The following is a 21,375-nucleotide window of genomic DNA, read 5'->3' on the forward strand; positions in this document are numbered from 1 at the left end:
ATTCGCCGTGGGCGGGTTCAGTATCTCCTTAAGTGGAAGGGCTACCCCCCTCTCAGAAGCAACCTGGGTGGGGGAGGAAGACATAAACGCTCCCCGGTTAATCCGAGCATTCCACCGCAAGTGTCCAGGGAGGCCGGGGAAAGATGGGTGCAATAATATATATTCATCCTCCCTTTCTTTTCCAGGAGGAGCCATGGTAGAGGGGGCCGCATGTCAAGCCCCATGGGGCTTGCCATTCGAAGGTGGGGGGGTGATGCACACGGGAGCCTACAGCCACCGAAAACCACCGTCATACCGACCACCTCGTCCGGGCCGGGGACCATAGCTTCCGGTCTTTTCCCCTCAGTTGTCGTGAAGATCGGGCGGTTCCGGCTTCCCCAACCCGACGCTGGTGAGCTGATGATGGACCATGGTGCAGTCGTGACGCCATCTTCTTCCAGCAGCCACTGTGCGTCGCCGCCAGTGGGGGAGAGCAAACAGCACGAGCATGCGCTGACGCGCAGGTGCAGCGGAGCACCAGCAGTAGGTGCTGCCATAAAAAAACCACCAGCAGGAACAGAGGCCTGCCTGGATCCCTTGGCTGAGTCAGAAGCCTGCCTGGACAGCTTAGGGGGTGGTGTTGGGGTGTTCTTATCTGAATGGCCTGGCAGGGGCCGGGTGGCTGCCGAGGTCGTCGTGTAGGAGTTTGCCAGTCATGTTGGAAGCCAGCGATGCGGGGCCGCATCTGGGGGAGGTCGTGGACAAGGCAGGCAGGAACTTTTATGCACTTGGGACGGATGTTAGTTGGTAATTGGGAATAGGGATACAGGGTGTGGCTTTCCTATGTAAGGCACTGGGAGCAAACCACTCCCAGTGCTAACTTTTGTTTTGTCAAAGATTAAAGCCTTTGATGATTGCACCGTGTACCGGCATTCCTGGATTATTTCTCTATGGACGACAACAGACACTCTGTCAATAGGTAATATAGAGTTTCATTTATAGCAACACTCCATACCGTTTACTAGATAATTGGCTGTTTTCATGGCTTCCCCCCAGTACGTTTTACTCATTCCTGCATCTGCCAGCTGTGAATCTTTCATAGTTTGCAATATGCCATTTCTCCATTCAGCCACCCCATTTTCTGCTGGCGAGTATGGATTCGTATGCCTATCCCTTATGCCTAAGTTCCTAGCCACTTTTGGAAGTTGCCAGATATGAACTCTGTTCCCTTGTCTGTTGCAGCTGGCATACTTTATGGGCATATCATCGCTCTACAAAATTCACCCATTGCCTAACTATTGAAGAACTTCCATTTTGCTCTTTAATAGCTTATCTGGTGTAGTCATCTACTAAGACTAGTACGTACCTAACTTCTAGCGAGGGCGTCATAGGACCAGGCTAGGCAGCGTGGGGATGGCTGGGACCCCCGATGATGCAGCAGCGGCCACCGCTACCACCATCCCCACCGCCCCCTGCTGCCCGGCCTGGTCCTCCGTCCATCAATGGAGCCGCAGTGGGAGCTGGTGCCATGCGGCCTGCCAGCCCGAGCCCAGCTGCTCCCCCCAGGCACCCTTCTTGCCCCGGCACCCACCCGAGCCACCTTGGGGGTAGTAGGAGGGAGGAGGAAGAGGATGGCAAGGAAGTTGCCGCCAGCACTGGGCCCCAGGAGGCGGCTCTCCTCTCCTACCTTTGCTGAATCTCCTTTCTTCCCAGCAGCCTGGACTCCGGCGCGCCTTTCTGGCCAGCGGGGCCAATGGTCAGGCTGGCTGGGGATCGCAGGGGCTGGTCTCCCTTGGGCCGCGGCTTGTGGGAGAGCTGGCCTGCTCAGTGGAGCCTCCAGCGGGCCGCTCCCAACAGGGATCCTGGGACTTCCCTGGGCGGCTCCAAGACCATGAGGCCCTGGCCGCGCTTCTCCCAGAGGGTGGGGCACCAGGGCACAGGACCAATCAGGAGTCCAGCAGGAGGTAAGTCCGCCTGAGAGAGAGAAGAGAAGCGAAAGTGCCTCTGTCTCTCTCTCTCTGCAAATGGTGGAGGAGGCCATGCGGAGATGGATGCGGAGTGGTGTCTCGGTTCCTAAGACCATTGGAAATATGTGTTTTCCGATGGTCTTAGGTGACTCCTGTGAAACAGTCATTCGACCCCAAAAGGGGTCGCGACCCACAGGTTGAGAACCGCTGGTTTAGCTGGTCTTAGATTTGAAAATATGTATCCTTTGCAATATGTTGACTTGCCCCACTGTCCAACAACCAAGTGTTTTCTTCAGTGAAAGTTGCCAGGAAAAATGTTGGTTGTGTAGCTCTATGATCTTGTTTTGCTGCTCCTCTGTTTCTCCTCTCAGGGCAGCGTCTCTAAAGATGCTCTGTAGAACCACACTTGAAGTAGCATTTCACCATGCAAGTGTTCTCAGCTGCCCTGCTGGCATCTTTGGACGTTGTAATTCTAGGCCTGGTCTGAGTTGTCACCACTTCCTCTCTGCTGCCTTTCCAGCCTTTTCTTTTCCTCCTTCAGCAACTAGCCAGTCAAATAACTCGTGGTTAAGTCCCTGTCTTGCATGGACTCCAAACTGGACATTAGGATGTCCCATGAATTGTCCAATTAACTGAGCACCACATATACCTTGTGTACCTCAATAAAAGTCATTCCTCTTCTAACTCTAAGAATGTCTTTCTCATGGACTGCAAATGCATAGACATGCTCTTTCCCGGTTTCAGTTGGGCCTTACATAGCTTTCTTGTCAGCATTACTTTGCTGCTCGCAGTCTCCCTCACGTACACTGTGCAAAGCTTTCCAGCACTCTTTAGCAGACTGGAGAGCCCTTACGTGTATCAGTTGGCTATCTTTCAAACTCAGGATTATGCTGGCCAATGATTTCTCATTCTTTTTCCAGTTCCCATTATCCAGGACTGCAGGTGGATCAGTAACTATCATCCACAACTACTCCCTTCAGAGTTACATCTCCATTTTCAGACACCAGGAGAGGTAGTTTGTCTCATTCAAGACGAAATACTACGAAACTTCCTCCCATTACGCTGATGGAGTCCATGTTGCTTTCTACCACTACAAACCACAAGCCTTAACTTCTCTGGCTCTGGGTCAAGCTCTCACTGGGTTTCTCCTCTCTCTACACACATAACCTGTCAGACCGTGCACAATCTTATTGCATGTGATAACCCAGGAGTAAACACAGTAAATTGGTTTGTATTAAATGGTGGTTTATCTTACATTATCTATAATATCATACATCAGGAACATACATACACATGCTAATACAGCAGGATCCAACAAACCACAATTATAGCAGGAAACAAGATAATAATGGACATAATTTTTGTCCTTTTTAAAATGAGGCAATTTTGATATTTATATCATCATAATCAAAATGAATAGTTTGGCAAACAGCTGAAATAATCAAATTAGAAAATCTAATCCTTTTACTGTCTAAAAAACTAAAAACCAAAAACCTAGTATTACAGTGGAAGATAGGATTATCTTCTAAACTTTGCAAATACTCAACAGCATGTTCTAATTACTGGCATTATTGGGCACGTTTTCTAAATTCTGAGATTACTTTTAGTAGAACCCATTTTAATTAAAATTGAGTTGTGATTTCTGTTTGTAGAATCATGTTTCAGAACTCATTTTAAAAATGTATAAAGCATGGCACATGTAAAATATTTATAAAGTGGTCTTAACATTTTAATGTAAAATAATTACTTGGCATTCATTATGGTTCTGTGCATATAGATCACACTCTGGGAGTTCTTTATGCTCTTGCTTATTAATTCCCTATAAATGCAAAACTGCTGTATGTTTAAAATTATTTAAGTAATTTTTTTATAGGAACAGCTTTTAAACATGGGTTATGTATCTGAATTGCTGTTTACATTAAAATGCAACACAGTAGCCATGGGTATTGAAAATTCAAGTATTTTATTTTTCATGCTAAATACTCACATACAATTTAAATTAGTGATACAAATACTGTGTAAACAGATCACATTATCATACAGTTTCATGTGAAATAAAATTCATTACTGAAAGTTTATCCTAAATATACAAAAGCCCATATTCTACAAACTTGGTTCATAATTACAGTATAAAGTGCCAACACAGCAAAACATCCATTCATCATAGCTGAAATTCTTAAAGCGGTAAAATAAAGTTTTCTTCTTGAGTCATACGACTTGGAATAAAGCATGTCTCCAGTTCTTTCTGCTTCTGAAGGAGCCCCTGGAAAGATAAATGAATATGCTTTTACAAACACTGAACAATTTTAAACAACAATGATAAATCTACACCCGACCTACAGTAGATACCTGTAATAATAAAGTTACCCTAGAAAAGAGTTATCAATTATATTCTGTTTACGCTAAACAATTTTAAAATATTTGCTTCTTCACTCATGTAGAAAACGTTGGCAATGAAATTTAAAGATCAGGTGCTTTTCCTGGAAGATAAAATTACACCTATGTCTAATTATCTCTTGATACCCCTAACAAAGTAGGTTGCATATTTCTGTACAAATATTTAATATAACAAAACAACTTGATCGAGATCCCTTCTCACTGCACATTTAATTATAGAGCCTAAATCAGGCATGTCGAACTCATGTCACGTGACGTCGCACAACATATCGGGACTTTTTCCCCATTGCCGGCAATGGGGTGGACATGGTTTCGGTGTGATGTATCTGGCCTGTGGGCCAGCAGTTTGACATGCCTGGCCTAAATGAAAGGCAGATAATTTATCTCTCTGAGATAATGAACATCTGGATTTCAGGTGGAATAGCTGTTGTCATTCAGGATACAGCATTTAGGAGCACTATCTTGCAGATAACTATATAACGCCTTGTTAATGTTAAGTTGAGCTCTAGAGACAGGTTGGGACTTCTCTACTATAACAGCATCCCTACCTGGTTTGTTGAAATCTATTGATTTCCTCAGCAGATGATCCAAGACTAAGGGTTTTAACACCTGTCCTTGTCATAGTTGGATCATGCTCTGATTGCTTTGGAACTGACTGGTGCTACCAACTTCCACAAATAAATCCCATTTGATCCGTTTTCTCTATGTATCTGAAGAATTACTTGATTTTCAACGGGTGATTGAAGATCTTCCCAAAGCTCTAATGGGCAGTCCAGCTAAGATTTCTGTTGCTCACTGGGGAAAAAGGGCAGTAGTGGTCTTGGACAAGATTGTGCTAAGTGGACTCTCCCAGCTCTCCAAGGGAACTCCTTGCTGAACAGAGAGCTCTGGGTAATGAAGCAGCAGAGGAAACACCCAGAAAGATGCTGGTGGAAAATTAATCACACCAATCAGGAAGAGCTCAAGCTTCAGCCTAAATGTTGATGAGCACAGTGAAAAACTTGTTACTACATCTGCAGAATTGTACCCAGCAGTCCTTTTAAAGATCCCATTGAGTGAACATAACTAGGAAGAACAGGGAGGCTATGAGGAATTTTGTAGACATCTGGAAGATAAAATCATTTAAATCTGCTCAGAATTTGATCCCAGCTGGACAGGTCCCATAGAGAGTGACGAACATATCTTGCAAGGTTATCTGGGAGGCCTTTAAGCAGATGACTTCTAAAGAAATGGACAGATGTAGACTACCTACAACTGGATCCCCTGATTGGTAATATCTTCCAATAAGATGATACAAATATAAGTCTAGAAGTTGGTCATGAATCCTTTCTTCTTTAAGACTAATTGGATTTTTCCATCTTTTCCTGATACACTTTTTGCAATGGATATGGATATTCAACAATTAAGTTAAGAGTTCAATTACAGATTAGGATGGGACCATGGCTTGATGTGTTATGTGAATGCAGCTATTACAAATGTAGATATTTCAAAGTTAGACTATTGCTAAGTTTTAAAACACATCAACTAGACAGTTCCAAAGAAGTAAGAAAGATGACATTAATTTAATAATAAAGAATGGTTAGGCAAAATGAAATGGTCATCTCAAGTGGCAGATAGAGGATTGTTTTCATAATTTTTCTTTCCATCTCGTTAAGAGTTGATCTTGAATAAAAAAAGAAACTATAGATATATTCTCCACCTTTAGCTCTCCCAATTTTGCATCTGTTACAAACTGGTCTGAGTTCCTAAAAAAAAATTCTTAAAACCCAACTGCAAGTAAATTCAGTGAAGAAAAAATGGAGGCCAAACTAGGTTAACAAAAAAGTTTATGAAGATCTGAAAACATCAGACAATGGGAAAAAGTCGGAGGTTACAAAATAAGAGACTTGTTACTTCTAACTGTACAGATGTATAAGAAAGGCGAACACTAATGAGTTTGGGTTGTACCAAGAGTGACAAAAAGATTCTTTAGGTATGTTCAAGAAAAAGAAATCAGGGTATTAGTTACTTAATGAAAACACAGACTGAAAATACGTGTTCAAAGAATATGCAGCTTATTCAAAAATCACTGACAGTAATAATTAGTGGTTCATAATCAGTTCAGAGAAGAAGTTGATTAGGATGCAACACTATTTACCATTTTTACATAATGTTCTGCATGAAGAGTTGGAGGGATTATCCAATTTCCAGCTGTATTAAAAAAAGGGGAAGAGAAGAATGAAATTAAATAGAAACACATGAAAAACTACTCACTTTGGAAATTTGTGTAACTTTCCCAAGTTACAAACATCTGGAATTTCCTCACCTTGGCATTAGGATGTCTGAACTTAGAATCTAATTTAGAATCATAGTTGATTCCAACCAGATTAAGAATCAACAATGTAATATGGTTGCAACAAAAACAAATGCAATTTTAGTTGCCGCCAGCAAAAATTAAACTTCCAAAGTGCAAACTGGTTCAAAGAATGTGGAAGGTATTCATTGTTGAAAATATTCCTATGACTGAAAGAGCTGGATGTGTTTAGCCTTGAGGTGGGACATGGTAGCACATCAAATAACTGAAAGGATGCCATAAAGAAGGTCAAACCCTGTCCCCAATCATCCTAGCATGCAAGGCACAGAATTAAAGATTTAAATTCTCAATGAATGTTAGAAAATAATCTAATGGCCACAGTAGTTAGAACCAACTATGAGCTGGTACATTCCTCTTTGTGAGATGAGCTGAAACAAAGACTGGACTATCATCTGTCAGGAATGCTTTAATTGATTTTCCTACACTGAAAAAAGGAATAGACTCAATGAATACACTTTATCTTTTACCATTGTAGAACATTTCCATTAGCCACATTTGGAATTTATCTTTCCCAGATACATGAACAATAGTAACATAAATACTTAAGACAGAATAATAAGACTATTTATAGTTAAGAAATAAATAACTAGAATGGTTATGCTGCTAAATGGTATGGACAAAAATATAGAAGTATTAAAGAGGATATAAAACTCCATCCATCCATCCATCCCCTTATTTCTTTTTGAGGTAAGCAATGCAAAAAACAACTAGGTTAAGATTAGTAGCCAAGTCTATTTTTTCTATACTATGATTTATAAATATAGAGGTGAAACAATAGAAATAGGAATAGGTAATGGAAACCTGAACATAAATATATGATTTGTTTCTTCAAACTTTTTTCAACATGAAAAGCCTGAGCAGCTTTAATGAGTGGATGCCATCAAACAGCTAAAACAACAACTGGATGGTAAAATCACCAAAACAGCAACTAGGACTATTTCTGCCAAGCTTCTAATGAATACAGGAAACTAAAACATCTGAAATAATAAATGATCTACACCAGTGACGGCGAACCTTTTGGAGACCGAGTGCCCAAATTGCAACCCAAAACCCATTTACGTATCGTCTGGTGCCGGGTGGGCATGGCCCATTGGGTGGGTGTGGCCCATTGGATGGGCATGGCCAATTGGTGGACATGGCTGCAGCAGTGAAGGCAGACTGGATGGGACTAAAAAGTTCAATCAATCAATTCCAACTTTGCAAGATCTTTTTTTTCCCCGCGAGAAGTTGAAATTGATTGATTGAGTGAACCTTTTTTTTGCACATGGCGGTAGAGGCCTAAAGCGAAAAGGTTTTATAAACCCAGCTGAAGGCCTAGGACTGAGACGATGGCGTGAGTGCCCACAGAGAGGGCTCTGAGTGTCACCTGTGGCACACGTGCATAGGTTCGCCACCACGGATCTACACCATTCTGGAAAGTGTACATAACAAGCAGCTTCAAATGTATTAGTTGCTGCCTTCTGCTCTGGATTTATGATGGTAAGTGGAAATGAATAACATTTCCACTTGCCAATAACATTTTTACTTGCCATCATAAATGGGTATTCTGAAAGGCACTGCAAGTTACAGCTGGCTAAAGGGAGTTATATTTATTAGAAGAGTAATGGAAACTCATTTTCAAAAGGCTTTTAAAAAAGATTAATGCTAGTTATTAATTAAAATATAATAATAATAACATTGGAAGAATATCTGAAGGACAGTGAAGAAGATGCATTGAACCTAGCACATCATGAAGTCTGCCTACTGCATACTGGAGAGACCTAACTGGCCTACAAGAAAGACCAAATGAAGAATAGAAGAGACATGGCAAGGCAAAGTATTATATGTCTGGTACATTAAAAAAATAGCAGGCAAAGCAGACGACAAGACCTGGCAATACCATTAACACGTCAAAAAAGAACATCTGCCTATCCAAGGTCCTTGGGAAGGACTTGATAAGTGGATAAAAAGGCCACATCCAGTTTAAACATCTGGCTGACTGCAATGAACAATAATAGTAAGAACAGTGATATTCTCCTAAATGAAGGAACATATAATGTATCATTTTGAACATTATTATACAATAAAAACATTTTTGTTGCAATTGACTTTATTATACAAATATTCTTCAATATTAAAGAACAGAAACAATGTTTAAAATGGAAATTACTTCATATATTAAACATTTAGAAAGCATAAAGTGTTGAATATATACTGTTATATTGATGTTGATAATTTGAAATTAAAACATGTAATACAAGAACTTTTAGAAGTGGAAGACATTACTATAGTTCTATTCCTACAAAATGTCAGAAAGATTGGAATGTTTTCCTAGGACCTGACCACTATATTAATCAACAAGAGAGGCAAGAGGATAGTGGCTAATGCAAAACTGGGAGAGCTAAAGATGAACATATTTATAATTTCTTTTTTATTCAAGAAGACTAACTCATAACAAGAAGGAAAGGAAATTTGTAGAAGGAATTTCTACCAGTTTTTGGGACAAGGACACTGCATAGTTTTAGGATTATATTTGTAAGTATGTAGTGCAAAAATGTTTTCTAATCACTTCTGGTTCTGGTTTGTGGCGACTCTAGTCATATGGAGAGACTCGTCTCCTCGGCGGCTAACCTTCCCTCCGCTGGTCGACTCTTATATGGGTCGAAAGTTGCCCTGGAGAGTGCAACTTCCGTCGAAGAGGCTTTGGCTCGGCTGCGGAGGAACGGCGGCTCCTCCAGCTGTCCGGGCGATCTCTGAGGGCCTACAGAGAAGATCGGCCAGTAAAATGGCCAATCATCCTGCTGCTTCAAACCGCAAGTCAAGAACATCTAAGCTTTAAGAGCCCCCGTGGTGAATCCGGGGAGATTTTTTCCTTGTTACTCTCTCTACTTGACTTTGTTTTTTTGCCTGTAAGAGCCTTGTTGGAATTATTTCCCTGGCTAGAGAAAGCAGCTTTTATATTTTTGGGAAAGAAAGCGTTTTATAAGATTAAAATTTACTTTCATATTTTTTGGGATACAGAAATCTCTCTCTTTTTTGTTCTGCTAAGAACTGTACTATCACCTGGTGTTGGAAGATTATTTCTTCTTTCACACTATATTTTTAAAGATAGAAACAAAGCAATGCTGTCTGGAAAAGACTCTTTCTTAACTTACTGAGGACATCTAGTGGCGAAAATTTAATATTGCATCTTCTGGTTATTTTTTTGAAGTTAAACCAGACCTGACCTTCAAATTATTTTTGGAAAAAGATAAGCTGAGCTGTGGGAATTGTAGGGGTGGATATAGATTAACTCTTATCAAATACAGCCTCCACAAACAAACAAAACAAAAAACTATTATTAACTACTATCAAAATGGAGAATTTGCATTCACAATTAAACAATAAGCGTATACTGGAAAAGATACATGAGGCCACTACAGAAATTTGTACCATATTAAAAGAATCTACTTCAGAACTAAGATCTAGAAATTTCATTTCAAACATTCAAACGGATGACCAGACTACACTTGACTATTTTACAAACCAAATTATATTAGAAGAGGAATCAACTGAGATAAAAGAGGAGCTTATTTTACCCTACAAACCTTTCATCTGTAACTTTGAGGAACAGAAGAAGCAAAGATTGAGATTTGAAACTACAAAGCAACGATATGTTAAAGAGGAGAAAAACAGACGCCTGATGCAGAGGATGGGACTTGTATTTTTTCAAAGGCCATTCCAAGCAATAAAAATAGACTTACTGATTGAAAGGGAAGCGTGTTTATGGAAACCTGCCTGGTACAGGAAAAAACCTAGAATTAGACTTAAAAGAGAAATCTAAAACTGTGTAATGGATTAAAAGGCAATACTGGATTTATGGATTGTTTTAAGGATTAAGATTCAGAGTTAGAAGCAACTAAATATATATATATATATATATGTGTGTGTGTGTGTGTGTGTATGTATGTATATGTATACATATATGTATATATATACAGGAGTGTGATTATTAGAATAGATATTTTAAACAGATTAAGAATGTATTGGATTGTATTTATGTAGTGTTTGGGAAATATATGAAAATTATTATGTACTGGAATTGAAAAAATGATGACTGTTTAGATTGGGATGCTTTTAATAATTTATGGAATGTTTTAAATTACTAGGATGGATTTCTTGTATGACAACAAAGACATGATAAGGCATGATAAGTAATTGGAGAAAATTTGAACTTTGTTTAATGAATTTGAATGAATTAAGGTTTAATATTATCTTGTTATTTTAAAGAGATGGATTGATTTTGGGGATTACATATATATATAGGGCTGATCAATATTTTATTGCTATTAGGATATCTATTGTGTAGTGGAAGAAGAAATAAATGAGTTTGGTGATAAAACGAGGGATGTGAGAGATTAAGAATTAGAATTGATAATTTCTTGTTTTAAATCTAAACTATTGTAATTGTAAACTGATAAAGTTATAATACAGGTTTAATAGTGATAGAAATTTAAAATAGAAATGGAATATTTAAATGTATTATGTTAATTGAGGGGAATAGAGAGGGGATAGTGAAATTTATTGAGTTGTGTTGTTTATATATATTTTTACTTTTGAAAGCTTGACCACCCAACCACCACGGTGGGTCCTGAGTACTTTTTCTTAAGAATTTAAAAAAAACCCAATAAAATGTCTTAAAAAAAAGTTTTCTAATCATAGAAGAATGGTTGTAAATCTGGTGTCTGTCTCCTAGAAAATATGCTATGGAATTCAGTCTCCCCTGTGTTATGAATGATTTCTGCAGTTTGAGATGTAGAAATATGATTATAAATAAAAAAACAGAATAGTTCTGTTATGTCCAGTAGTTTGAAGCAATTTTCCTCCCAATGAGTTAGAATAGTTAGAACAATTAATTGGTGGAACAACTTGCTTCCAGAAGTTGTGAATGCTCCAGCACTGAAAGTTTTTAAGAAGAGACTGGACAACTATTTGTCTGAAATGGTATAGGGTTTCCTGCCTGAGCAGGGGGTTGGACTAGAAGACCTCCAAGGTTCCTTCCAACACTATTGTTGTTGTTATTATTATTATAATTATTAAATATTTCATATTTTTTGAAAGCTTTAGAAACGTTCATCAGAAGCATAATATATGAGAATTATGTAGAAGTACATTACATATAAACAACATTGCAATATGTTTAATGAAACTTTTTTGTCTTTTTACAAGATGGAAACAGTGCAGGCAGAATGTAATCTTGAGTGAAAAATGCAACACAAATGATCAATGGTAAATGATGCAATATCAGTGTTTATGAAAAATTCAACAGCAACTTTACTACACTGAAGTCAACTATTACCTGTCGTAGCTCTGAAAGTCCTTTGAGTATGGCTTGCTGCCTGTCTCTCACCATATTAGGATTAAAAAGAGGATCCCTTATGTGATCAGAGCTAAAAACCTGCCGTGGTTTATGGTAAGTATCTAAAGATAAATATAGATACAATTAATTGTACTGCAAGCAGTCAGTGTTATTTTTAATATTGTGCATGAATAAATTATGATGTGTCTTAGCTTGACATCTGTCTGGAAGAGAATGCATATATAGCCTTCTGAAGAATTTATCTTTAGCCAATTTCAAAATATAGTTTCATAGAAGTAGTTTTCTACATTCATAGATACAACTGGAATAACAATAGCACTTAAACTTATATACAGCTTTATAGTGCTTTATACCCCTCTCTAAGCATATTGGCCTCACTTTACCGACCTCAGAAGGATGAAAGGCTGAGTCCTCATTTTACTGACCTCGGAAGGATGAAAGGCTGAGTTAACCATGAGTTGGTAAGGATTGAACTCCTGGCAGTGGGCAGAATTAGTTTGCAATACTGCATTCTAGCCACTGCACCACCAAGGCTCAACGTGTGATCTACGTGGTTAACTGTTAGTTACCCTATGGATAAATTTTCTGCCTTGAACATCTGATTACAAACAGAATATATTTATGTTTAGTTTGATAGGTTTAAAATTAATGATTTTCTCTTAAACAAATATTTTACTTTGTTCAGTACTGAATTAAAACAACACTTTAGAACAAGCAGCAAAAACTTTAAATGAAGGTTAATGGTGAAATACTGAATAACCGTAAGTGTTTCTTGAACTCTCTATTGAAGTACCATTCAGCTCTTGGTATTGTGGCTCATGCGTGGAGGGCCTAGTCAAGGGTGCATCTGGATCAAGGTAATATACTTCATTTGTTCGCACATAAGGAACAAAATGAGATGAAGGAGGTCTTTCAGTTTCCGCATTTGGAAGAGGTCTTTCATTCCCATGCTGCTCTGTAGAAATACTCTTTGGGCTTCCATTTTTGCTGTTAAGAACTGGGAAATCAGAAGTCTTTAGTTGTTGCTGTAATTTGTTTTTAACTGCTGGAACAGGTGGGGAGTCAGATCTGTTTAAAACAAACAATTCAGCTGCAAAAAAATAGTCTCAGCCAGAGCATTTTATCAATCTACTATTAATTTCTGCTTATATTTAAATGCAATCTTAAAAATGCAGATCTCCTTCCACACAAAGATTTTATTTTGTTTAAGGAGCTATTCAAAGGAGCTATGAGCGAAGATGAAGTTGTTCGATATTTGATATAACAAACTCATGTACATTTGATTATTCAGTGCAAATTTTTTCTCTAATAGGAATTGCTAAAACTTTAGAATTTATGCTAATTTTACTTTTAAATACAATGCCATAATATTTGAGAACTTGATATATGTAAACATAGACACAAAACCAATACTTTATTAGAGAAAGACATGCTAATACCTACCTTTGTTCAAATAATTTTTTTGAGAATTGTTCTTCCTAAAATAAGACCAAAATAAAGTTATTTTCCCCACACTGTATTCTATAATGGACCCTTATTTTACCTTCTGAAATAGAATGTTCTTGATCTACTTGTTATATTTGATCTTACCCTTATTTTTTTAATACTCTGCTAATAGCTAAGCTGCAGGGGATGAGATGGATAAATTTACATTTATTTATACTGAATGTATTCTTGGGAGTCTGGGACAAACCAGGTCTCTACAGGTAATACTCAGTTAATGATGGTAACTGGGACTGGAATTGCAGTCACTAAATGACACAGTTACAAAGAATGATGTCATGTGACTGCACTGCTTAGCAAAAAGAATCCTGGCTGCCATTAAGAAAATCATTGCACACTGTTAAGCAAGGTTGTCATGTAACTGCCATTTGCAACCTCTTGCTGACTTCCCTAATTTTTTTAATATTTTTATATATGTTTTTATATACCTATATTATATAGATGTCACACCTGTGACAGGTAAAAACATGTTTTTTTTAAAAAAAGCACCATCTGTTGGACGTAATCTCTGTATCTGCACACACAATGGAACAACAAAAAATATTGTATACCCACAAGTATTGTGAAATTAAACATATTACAAACGTGCACTTTCTCTTTTCTTTCTTTTCCATTTAACCACACTGAGCCACAGCAACGCGTGGCTGGGAACAGCTAGTTAATAATAAATAAATTATAGCAAATCAAGATGCTCTAATTTCTTTGGCTAAATTGTTCCATGATGCTGATGCATTAAATTTTCAGACTTTACACTTTAAAGTTAGACCTTTATTTTAAAGCCTATGAGAATGTTTTTGCCCCCCAATATTACCCACTTTGGGCTTGAATAGAAGGAAATGTGTCACAACAAAAACAACTGAGATTGTCTTTTCCAGCTTTGAAAGCTACCAGATATATTTGGTCAATTAAATTAAACTAAGTTTAAAGTATTAAATTAAGTGGCTAACTTTCAATCCAAATTACACGAGAAATTGATGAGGAATCAACCTAATTTGAAGACAGAGGAGAAACTGTTTTACTGAAAGTTTAGGGCCAAACAAGAGATAAATACATTACATCAGTTTATGGATAATGCTCATTATAAGAATTTCAGACAATGCTGAGTATAACTTAGCTAAATTATCTGCTTCAGAATACATATAATGAAAACATATATATTGGTTAAACAATATAATCTAGATAATTAAGTTTCAGAGATACTTGGAATTCTAAAATCTCTAAGAGATACTGTACTTGGAAGTGAAATCAGTAATAAAATTTAATTGAAAACAAAGAACATGATGAAGGTAATTGAAATGTGGAATGAGGAATTGGAATATCCAATTTTAGAAAATCAACGGGTCCAAATTTCAAGAAACATAAAACACATATCTTAAGAATCAATTAAATTCAACAGAAAATAATGTGTTTATTAAGAACCCTGGCTCTACTGATCACAGGAAAAAAAAATATTCCCGATGTTAAAGAACACCTTCAAGATGTATCCCTTTATATCGATGTTTTAAATCTGTATTATAAAAATAAAAAGATGCAGCAATGCATGCGTTCTGGGCTTAATAAATCTAAGAACTGAATTAATTTTATTATATTAATATATGGCTCTTCTTTTTCCTTCTTTAATCACTGTAGTTACATACATAAGAAGAGGAGGAGGAAGAAGAAGAGGAAAGAGGCGTTGGTGTGGTGGTAGCAGTAGTAGCATATCAGCACTGCACAGCACCATACATCATTCTTAGAAATACTTCTGAGGTTTATTTGGAGAAATTTGTATTTTTTAATTAGATTTTTCATCCAGACTTCATTACTGTACAGGTAATGCAAGGTGGCGAATGTACATAATTTCTATTTTCCCCACAAGAGGAACCCAATAAGATGGGCTGGGCTAAGCAAGTGTGACTAGCCCAAAGTCACCTAGCCAGCTTTCACGCCTAAGACAGAATTAGAACTCGCTATCTTTTTAGCTGCTGCCTTAACCATGACATCAAAACGAGCTCTGTTATTTTGTTCTTCTCAAAAGTGAAATTCAATTATTTATAGCTGAGTTTTGGTATTTTCAATTACCAAAAATTTCAATTCAATTTCCATTTCTCCATGGGTGACATTCAATTCACCATACTGCAAGTATTTATACTTGTCTAAGACAATGGCTTATGACTAGGCCAGAGGTCCCCAACCTTTTGGGCACCAGGGACTGGTTTTGTGGAGAGAGGTTTTTCTGTGAAGCGGAGGGTGTGTGGTTTTGTGTGCTGCCTGCATCCCGCAGATGGGGCTTTGCTTTTTTGTGTGGAGTGGTTGCTGGCATGCTGTGGCCTGGTACAGGTCCATGGACCAGGGGTCGGGGACCCCTGGACTAGGCCATCCTCATATTTTGAAGGCACTTACCTTATTTTTGACCTCATCTTCCTTGTGAGGTGAAAGAGCTCTATCTGGAGAAACATCTTTTTTTTTGCAAAGATTACCAGGGTTGTTTCTTTCAACCAACTGAAGCAGTGCCATTTGTCGCTGTGCTTTCTTTTCTTCCCTCTGCTTTTGCTGGAGTCTGGGATATTTCTCAGAGGCTGGAATATATCTTTTGCAAGATTTGTTTATGTTCCAGTCCACCTTTTTCCCATTTTTTCCCACTGCCTTGGGATGTTTCTGCTTTGGGGAATACTGTTCATAGCGACTGCAACTGCTGATAATATTCTCTTTTTCTGAAATCTTTTTATCTAGATATTGTGCTTCTTTCTTGCTTCTTTTATTGCTGAAGTCCATTATATATTCTACAGCAACATCTGGAGATGCGCAGTCCATTCTTCCTTCCCCAGCTGGTGTAGGGGAAATTTCAGAATCAGTGGGAAAATCAGTGATTGCAAACTCTAGCAAAAAAAAAAAAAGTTTAAATAATTTCTTCAAACATCACTCATAATAATTAACATTACTCCAAACATTTTACTCTGAATGCCAAGTAAGATTAAAAAAAATCAGCATTAGTAAACAAATTTAAAACTGGGGATGTTTATCCAAATTCTTAAAGTGGCCTTATCCAATGTGATTACATGACCACTAAATCCAATGGAAATCATCTCCAATATGAGACTGTAGTGAGAGTTACAGTATATTGGTAATAAATCTATTCTAACATAGTTTACCGTACTTTCCAGCGTATAAGACGACTTTCGCAAGCGTTAAAATCGGCGCCGAAGTTGGGGGTCGTCTTATACACCGAGTTGTCTTATACGCTGGAAATAACGGTAGTTTCCGACGTATAAGACGACTTTCTAGGCATGCGACTCAGCGCCGAAGACGGTCGTCTTATACGCCAGGTCGCCTTATACGCCGGAATATACGGTGCCTTATAGAACTGGCAAAGCAACAAAAAAACTTACTAATGCTATCCTACATTTTTTACAAGGAGAAGTGATTTGCTAACCTCCAGATGTTCTAATCTGAGAGACATTTTGGAAGTAGTGTCTAAATCAGTGGCAGCAATCTCTAGCCTATCAAAATATATATTTGGTGAACCTGCTTCCTCCTGACAGCTGTCAGGCCACTGCATTTTGAACAGAGTGCAGTTTCTGAGCAGTCCAATGGCAGACCATATAAACTGGGTCACAGAAGGGCAAGGTGCAGCAACCATAGAATTGTTATATGCCTTTTGATTGACCTGCATTTTCCAATTAATACTTTTGAAGTAAGGCTGCTTAAGTAAGCTCATTCTATTTACTCTTGTAAGTTAGACAGAACTTTCTGCTCAACCCCCAATAAGTTATTTCATTCTTTTCTCCTGTTAAATGCCCAGTGCCTGTTGGGCACTTAGTCCTCTTTAATATGTAATCATCTTTTGATGATGTGTAAACTAAACAACTCTGTGGATAGAGGGGAAAAGAAAAGCTGCAGGGCTATAAAACATGCCGAAAGAAAGCAATCTCTTTGTGAGTTAAATTTCAGAGATCATCTCTATCTCTTGCACTCACCATGGCAATTGGGAAGGAGCTCTGTAATAATTAATTATGAGAATTTAAATAAACACAATGCTATTTGTATTAGTCCTGGCACCTTCTCTAATATCTTCCTCCTTTGATATCTGATTGTAAATTCTAAACTAGCCAGCAACACAAAAATGGCAGAAAATATTCTCCTCCAGGTTTCATTGGGACTCTCTGCTATCAGTCCTCTGGAACAAGTACTAATAGTTCTCTACTTACAATCACACTTGAGCCCCAAATTTCTGTTGCTAAGTGAGACATTTGTTAAGTGAGGTTTGCCCCATTTTATGACTTTTTTGCCACAGTTGTTAAGTGAACCACTGCAGTTGTTAAGTTAGTAACACAGCTGTTAATTGACTCTGGCTTCTTTATTGACTTTGCTTGTCAGAAGGTCACAAAAGGTGATTATATGACTCCAGGCCACTGCAGTCGTCATAAATATGAATCAGTTGCCAAGAGTCTGAATTTTAATCACGTGTCCATGGGGATGCTGCAATGGTCGTAAGTATGAAAAACGGTCATATATCACTTTTTTCAGTGTTGAGGACTACATATATTCTGCCTCAGATCTTCTCTCTGACCCTTTTGTCTTTTAGGACTTGGCTTTCTGTAGTTCAGCTTAGTAATATAATATTTTATGTTTTATTTAAGTACTTTTTAATATTCTGTATTACACACTGTGATATATTATTGCATATGACATTTTTGTTTTTATTAGTTCCCCCACAGTTGGTTTTTATGATGCATTCTGTGATGTATTTTTAATCATCTGTACACTGCTTTGTGTCATTCGATTTTGACAGTTTATACACTGAAATATACTGACTCACTGGAGAAGAGCCTAATGCTGGGAAAGATTGAGGGCAATAGAAGAAGGGGACGGCAGAGAATGAGGTGGCTGGATGGAGTCATTGAAGCAGTAGGCATGAGCTTAAATGGACTCCAGAAGATGGTAGAGAACAGGAAGGCAACGTTGTCCATGGGGTCGCGATGGGTTGGACATGACTTCGCAACTAACAACACACTGAAATAAACAAATTCTGGACTCATCTGGCCTAGATATGTATTCAGGCTGAAAAGGGTACAGGTTTTCTCTGGGAGCCATTGTAGCTGAAGAAAAGGGAGGAAAGTGGATTGAGTGCAAGTTAGCCAATGTGGCTGGATTGAGAGATGGCTCTTTCAGGGGGGGCTACACAGTTGGTTTAAAGGCAGGTGGTACCTACCCACTCTTGAAAAAAAGTTTATGATGAACAGGTTTCAGCTACTACCCCTTATCCAACTGCCCAAAGGAGACAGGGGGCACAAATCCAATCCACAGCAGGAAGAACTCATGTTAAGGGTACCCTATCTACTTCCTCAGTTTCTACAAACTCAGAAAATTTCAGATGATCTCTTGAAGTGTTCCTTAAGTCATCTCAGCAAACTGTCCAACTCTGAACAAATGCGAGAGATTTTGTCAAGCTACAATATCTGCAAAAGCATCACAGAAATGCATGAGTCTGCTGCACTTAGCAAAAGGGAACGGGGAACCCCAACAAGACTGCCGAACAAGAGTCTGCCAAAACATTATAGTGTGGACAAATATGCAAAGAAAAAGTTGTATAATGAATTAATGTACCTGTCTGCACAGCTGTGTCTTTCTGAGGAGAGAAATTAGTTTTCTTTCTCTCATTTGTTTCATTATTAGTCTCTGCAAAACAGTGCTTCTGATTAGGAGTCTCTAAAACCCTATTCAAGTCAATGTAATTATTCTCCTTTGTAATATCACCTAAAGAGAAGAAAAGTCAAAGAATACTCCAACTCTATACTTAACATCAGTTTAATGCTGAATTTAAACCTTTGTTTTTGTCAATGTTTTTAGCATAAATAGCAATAGCACTTAGACTTATATATCACTTCACAGTGCTTTATAGCCCTCTCTAAGCAGTTTACAGAGTCAGCATATTGCTCCCAATAATCTGGGTCCTCATTTTAGTGACCTTGGAAAGATGGAAGGATGAGTCAACCTTGAGCTGGTGAGAATCGAACTGCTGGCAATCAGCAGAATTAGCCTGCAATACTGCATTCTAACCACTGCGCCACCATAGTTCTTTTACCACTTAGTAAGGCAGGTGGAGGAGTAGGAAGAAGGAAATTACATGTATATGCATGTGCATTAACTTGTGCATATGTATGAAAATAACACCCCAATATCTGCCAATAAATGGGTCTCTTCAAACCAAAAAAATGGCCCAGTCTAGGTGTACAGATAACAAAAGATTAGCATTTTCATCTTTTTTTTTTTTAAAGAACAGTATATGTGTAAAATAAAAGAATTCCATACAAACATACAGAAGTATATTCTAAACTAAAAAAGTGAGAAAAAGTGAGGTGGTACTATATTGGAAAAAATGTTAATATTCTGCTTACTTGTACTTAAATTTAGTTATAATACAGCATAAATAAGAGACTGTATTCAAAGTATTTTCCAAAACATTTTCCAAAATCTGCTGTTTGGGAAATCTTTTAGTATATGTTCTAAAGATGTGTCTCACATCAAGGAACATAGAAACATATTTTAATTCACTTTTGTATTATTTTTAAGTATGATACTTACCACCACCAAGATTCTTCTGCAGTTTTGAAGTGTCATGTCCTTTCTGAGCTAAATCTTTAATTCGCTGCTCTTGTTTTAATCTTTGAGCTAATTCTTGAGCTTTCTGCATTGTTTGATACAACTCATTTGTTTTAAGGGCCATGATTTCCTAATAGGATAAAAAAAGTATACTCAGCAAAAACATACTGTAAAAATACTAAACCTATTTAAAACGCTATCTGTTTCTGTTTGTATGTTACAAGATTTTTTGTTAAAAAAGACTCAGTATGAGTGTCTGAAAAAGTATTTTTAAAGATTTTTCTAATGCGATGCTGCCAAGAAAAGTAGATGGTAAATAGCAACTAGAAGTGAAAAGGGACAAACAGATCTGAGAAACTAAATGAGAGAAATATATCAGAACATTATCCTGGGCACGGCAATAAACCTCTCTCTCTGTGAATGCACATACACATCATGAGCTTAGCAACTGATGATTCAAGGAAGAGGATCGAACAAGAAAGTTGCTTTTATAATACAAAGCACCACCTATTACAGTATCTAGAAATCTAGTCATATTTATCAGTCAGCACCAAGGTTTACACCCTGTATCTCTTTCTTTTGCCCATACGTAATAATGGGTTTTTGCCATCTGTTTTTGAGTCTCGAATGTTGCACAGTGTTTTGATAAGTTTTGTTGGGGCTTAATTCTAGTCTTGTTAACCTCAGCCCTCACTGAACAAGCAAACAAGGACAAAAACATAAATAAAGAATTCAGGAATACCTTGTTGCTTAAGTGGATTTTTTTCAATTTCACCTAATCTTTGATATTTCTTCAACCTGAGGGTAAATAAACCCAGCTTAAACAGAAACCTGTCAGACAGGCATAAGTAATATTTGGCCGAATCCTATGAAAATTTCTTAATAATTTTTTAAAATCTCTCCAATTCCTGCAATTTCACCAAACTTTATCCTAAAGTATCTTCAGAGCTACAAAGCCATTGAATCAGAGCCCTTCTCTTCACTGTGCTTTTTAATAAACAGAAAGTTCTCATTTGCACCAAATACCACTTATCTGAGGCTGATGCAGATAGGTAGTTTATTGCCATGGAACATGTGAATGTTTACCTCTTTTTGTTTCTGCTTTAGCAGATCTTCTTCAAACTGTTTCTTCATCAATTCCTGTTCTCTGGCAAGCCGGCGCTCTTCTTCTTGTTCTTCCAGCCTTCTTTGTTCCTCTTCCATCTGTTTCTTCTTTCGCTTTTCTTCCACTTGTGCCATTATAGCTTTCTAGAAAA

The 21,375-nt window shown here is 37.8% G+C and overlaps 2 protein-coding genes across 5 annotated transcripts in view; one reads left to right on the plus strand and one right to left on the minus strand.

Moving 5' to 3' along the window:
* TASOR (transcription activation suppressor) overlaps nt 1-12,007 on the plus strand; it is a 71,164-nt gene extending 59,157 nt beyond the window's left edge. Inside the window, exon 24 of the mRNA XM_039348141.1 lies at nt 11,884-12,007. Coding sequence (XP_039204075.1) covers nt 11,884-11,909 — 26 coding nt within the window. The 3' untranslated portion in view covers nt 11,910-12,007. The remainder of the gene's footprint in view (nt 1-11,883) is intronic.
* The window catches only part of CCDC66 (coiled-coil domain containing 66), a 36,193-nt gene continuing 18,708 nt past the window's right edge, over nt 3,891-21,375 (minus strand). For 2 of the 4 annotated variants that reach the window (XM_039348145.1, XM_039348143.1), the window contains 8 exons: nt 21,206-21,367; nt 20,102-20,249; nt 19,124-19,273; nt 15,920-16,395; nt 13,478-13,512; nt 12,828-13,102; nt 12,014-12,135; nt 3,891-4,209 (listed from right to left, as the gene is read on the minus strand). In XM_039348145.1, the coding sequence (XP_039204079.1) occupies nt 4,123-4,209; nt 12,014-12,135; nt 12,828-13,102; nt 13,478-13,512; nt 15,920-16,395; nt 19,124-19,273; nt 20,102-20,249; nt 21,206-21,367 (1,455 nt within the window). In that variant the 3' untranslated portion in view covers nt 3,891-4,122. The remainder of the gene's footprint in view (nt 4,210-12,013; nt 12,136-12,827; nt 13,103-13,477; nt 13,513-15,919; nt 16,396-19,123; nt 19,274-20,101; nt 20,250-21,205; nt 21,368-21,375) is intronic. The other 2 variants (XM_039348146.1, XM_039348144.1) reach the window with 2 other exon arrangements.

This window comes from Crotalus tigris, unplaced genomic scaffold (genome assembly GCF_016545835.1).
Source record: "Crotalus tigris isolate CLP2741 ecotype Arizona unplaced genomic scaffold, ASM1654583v1 scf7180000018122.1127207, whole genome shotgun sequence".
Lineage (NCBI taxonomy): Eukaryota > Metazoa > Chordata > Lepidosauria > Squamata > Viperidae > Crotalus > Crotalus tigris.